This window comes from Tiliqua scincoides, chromosome 15 (assembly GCF_035046505.1).
Source record: "Tiliqua scincoides isolate rTilSci1 chromosome 15, rTilSci1.hap2, whole genome shotgun sequence".
NCBI classification, from domain to species: Eukaryota; Metazoa; Chordata; class Lepidosauria; order Squamata; family Scincidae; genus Tiliqua; species Tiliqua scincoides.
The window spans coordinates 6,732,988-6,736,627 of record NC_089835.1 but is presented as its reverse complement, the minus strand read 5'-3'; the positions used below and the strand labels follow the sequence as shown (position 1 = coordinate 6,736,627).

Here is a 3,640-nt window from a genome sequence, read left to right as displayed (position 1 = left end):
ACACCCAGCTGGGGATGGGCAAACATCAAAGCAGGTCTTCCCACCACAAAATTTGCCCGGGACGTTCTCCATTAAGCGCGACTCATTTTCGGAGCTATTTGTTAAGTATTATACTTTTCTGCTAATTGCTTGTCTCTGATCTCCGGCTCTGCGAAGCAAACTCGGCTCTGATTCTGGAAAGCTGGTTGAAGGAGAGGATTAGAGTTCAGTTCCTCAAGGGTTTAAATTCAAAAACACTTAGGGACCCCTTCCAGTTTCCATCGCTATCCGCGTGTGAACCCCCCCCCCCAACATACAGTGGGTCCTCCTCCTTATCCAGTTCCTAACCCTGATTTAATAACAAGACCATGCGCCAATGATGCACCAATACCAGGACCCACCTGTATCAAGCATTATCATTCCCAAACAAACATACTGCTTTAATACCTATAAGGTTAATATATCTGCAAGAAAGAAGGAATGCTCCTCTCTCTTTTGGCCATGGGAAAATGCTCACAAGTCATCTTTCACGTATGTGCTGAACAGCACAATTATGAAAGATCTGCAGACCCGTTTTCGTCCTAGGCAAGTAATTGCACGGCGAGATAAGCCCTACTAATGTCGTAATTTAGCCTTGAAGAGTGCTCAGGGTTCGATGTGGGAATACACCCCTGGGTCCCACGCGCTGCTTGTTCATTCATTCTGGGCTCGTCAACAGTTTCAGAGGCTGGCAGGCATTCCTCTGTCGGAGAATGTGAACCGTCCACGCCCAACAGGAAGTGGCTGGGATCAGGGCCAGGTTCCCCGCCACAAAGTGCTTGGAGTGCCTCCCCATTAAGCGTTGCTGACTTTGTGATCTCTCTGCTAACTACTGTATTCGTTCAGCTAATCACTTCTTTCAAGGCTGCCATTAAAGAAACGGTGCCCGTTTTGAAAAAGCTAGTTGGCTTAATGAGCCGGTGGAGCTCGTAATAAATTACCCCAATCAAATGCCAGCTCCAAGTCACCCAGGGGCACCTCCCACTTTACAGCTCAATTCCCTAGGCCTGTCTGGCTGCATGCAAAATTTCATGGGGAAACTGTGTGTCCCCATTGTGTGGGTATAGCCTTTTTCCTTCCAGGAACTTGGATGGGAGACCGCCTGGGAATACCTGGTGCTGTAGGCTTATACCATAGTCTTTCAAGACTGAAGGTTGCCAACCTACCTACCTGAAATCAACTGTGGATCAAAGCCAGCCTGAGACCTCCTGAAATGAGATGCCAGGTGCTGTCTCCCCCAACCCTGTGCTGTGCTTTGAGCATAGCAATAAATGCCATGGAACCGAGTAAAAGCCAAAGCTTCATACGTGAGCCAGACAAAATTTGGAGCCTTCTCATGAACTGTGCCTTGAAATCAACTATGGATTGGGGCCAGCCTAAGACCTCTTGTGGTGCCATACCAGATGCTGACCCCAGTACCAGTTCTGTGCCAGCCTGGCCCCCCCACTCCAACGCTCCATCTCAGCACTCTCCTCCCCCCTCCCCACATTTCTCCCTCCTCTCTGGCCCCTCTTCCATTTCCAATCCTAGTCACAGAAGGAGGAGTGTAGGCAAGCAGGTGGACAGAACTGCAGACTGAGGGGACGGCTTCAGTTGTCCTCCCAAATGGAAAGACCCCACATGAGATGATATTTGGCTTGCTCTAAACCACCCAGGTGGAAACCAAGACCCCGGAGACCTCCCCCAAAGAACTCTTCCATCCTGTGAATATTCACTCAGATCCAATGTCTCTCGTAAGCCTTCCACCCACATCAGTGGGAAAAAATATGGGAGTTCTTCATGAAATGCCAAGAGTGGGGTGGGGGAGAGGACAGGACAAACACCAGCAAGTGTCTTTGTTCTGCTGGGCTGATGAAAGCAGAAATTCTTTGCTCCGTGTTATTAAAGTAATTTTGGATGCGATGAAAGCAGCAGATTTGGAGGGTGGGTAATTAAGATCACGAGGGAAAGGGGTGGGTCTCAAGCAGCCAGGGTGCCACGGACACAGTATAAAAAGCTCCCGTCCCTCCACAGTCTCCCATCAGCTTCTCCTCTCACCTTCTCTTGCCTTCTCAGTCCTCAGAGGAACAGGTAAGTGGGGCTTGTCCAGGGCCTTTTCTACCTAAAGAAATCGGAGGTGACCGAGAAGGAGAGGAACCTCATAGCGATGCAGGCTTAGATCCAGTCTCCATCATGGGCTTTTGGGTGACGATCCTGCAGAATCTCAGTGGGGGATTCCCGACACCAGGTCTAGCTCTTTGGGACTCCTGATGCTGTACAGGAGTCCAGGCAGCTGCTGGGAACTGAATCTCGTAAACTTCTCTTCCGTGCGGAGAGGGTTTTTCTGAACTGCCCCCATGGAACTGGTCCTGAGGGCCTTCCTCCTCCCGCTGAAACCTGAGGGGCTGCTGTTGAGTGAGGAAGGGCTGGGGTTCCCTACCTGAAGGCCCATCACTCCCTTTGAGCGACAGCTCATAAGAAGACATGGCAGTCAGACTGGTCCCATGTCCTTTAGGATACGTGGATTGAGAACGGATGAGCCAAATCACTGAGCAGCCCAGTTTGCAGACCAGGAGATGTGAGGATGCCCACTGACATGCCAGCCCATTGGGCCCTCTGAGCTTAGAATGGTGCTAAGTGCTTTTGTCATGGTGGCACATGGCCTCCCTCACAACTATGCCCAAACTCTGGACAGTGGGTCTTGCATATGAAGCCCTCCAGGTGGTGCAATCTCAACCACTCAGAGGTTGCTTAATATGGCTCAGTCTTGTTGGAAGAATGGCCGGGGGGGGGGGAAGCATCACCCCCCCCACTTGGAGCACACCATGTGTCTAACTTGTGTCCCTCCTTCTTCTCTTCCAGGCTCCCCCTCGCTCAGACATGGCCAACTGCGGACCAGCCTGCACCGTCCCGTCCTGCGATTCCACCCCAATCGTGGGCTTGGGATCGACAGGCTGCAGAGGCCTCGGATGGGGCTACGGGGGTCTTGGATACGGAGGTCTCGGATGGGGCTACGGCGGTCTGGGCTACGGAGGTCTGGGGTACGGATACGGTTCCGGCGCCCAGGTTGAAACTTCCGGCAACCTCGGCACCCTGTCCGGGGTCATCCCTCAACCCATCAACCAGATCCCACCATCTGAAGTGGTCATCCAGCCCCCTCCCTCCGTGGTGACCATCCCAGGGGCCATCCTCTCTGCCAGCTGTGAGCCCACTACCGTGGGAGGCAACACTCCATGCGCCATTGGCGGCACCGGGATCGTCGGATCCGGCTTCTCCGGTGGCTACGGATACGGCAGAGCTATCTACGGCGGTAACCTTGGGGGCGGCCTGCTCGTGCGCCGTTCTGGCCGCAGAGGCAGCGTCTGCTGGTCCCCCTGCTAAATTCTGATGGACTGGCTACATAGGAAAAAGGTCAATTGGACGGTCCACGGTGGGTTTGGCTATTCTGAGCACCCTCTAGCCGGGTTAAGTTAGGGGGCGCTCAGCATCCCTGAGAATCAGCCCCAGCTACATCTGTCTGCAACCTGAATTCACCCCACTTCCTTTATTCCCTTCTTCTGATGGTCGATTCATCCATTCATGGGGGCATCTTGGAGCCCCCTCCAGCAGTGTTAAGACAAAGATTAGAGCAGGGATCAACTCA

At 52.9% G+C, this 3,640-nt stretch overlaps 1 protein-coding gene across 1 annotated transcript; it reads left to right on the top strand.

Moving 5' to 3' along the window:
• The first annotated feature begins 480 nt into the window (after window positions 1–480).
• Window positions 481–3,378, top strand: LOC136635068 (chorion class B protein M2410-like). The gene is made up of 3 exons (XM_066610166.1): window positions 481–510; window positions 2,074–2,088; window positions 2,860–3,378. The coding sequence occupies exons 1-3, from the start codon at window positions 481–483 to the stop codon at window positions 3,376–3,378; spliced, it is 564 nt and encodes a 187-aa protein (XP_066466263.1).
• The last annotated feature ends 262 nt before the right edge of the window (window positions 3,379–3,640 follow it).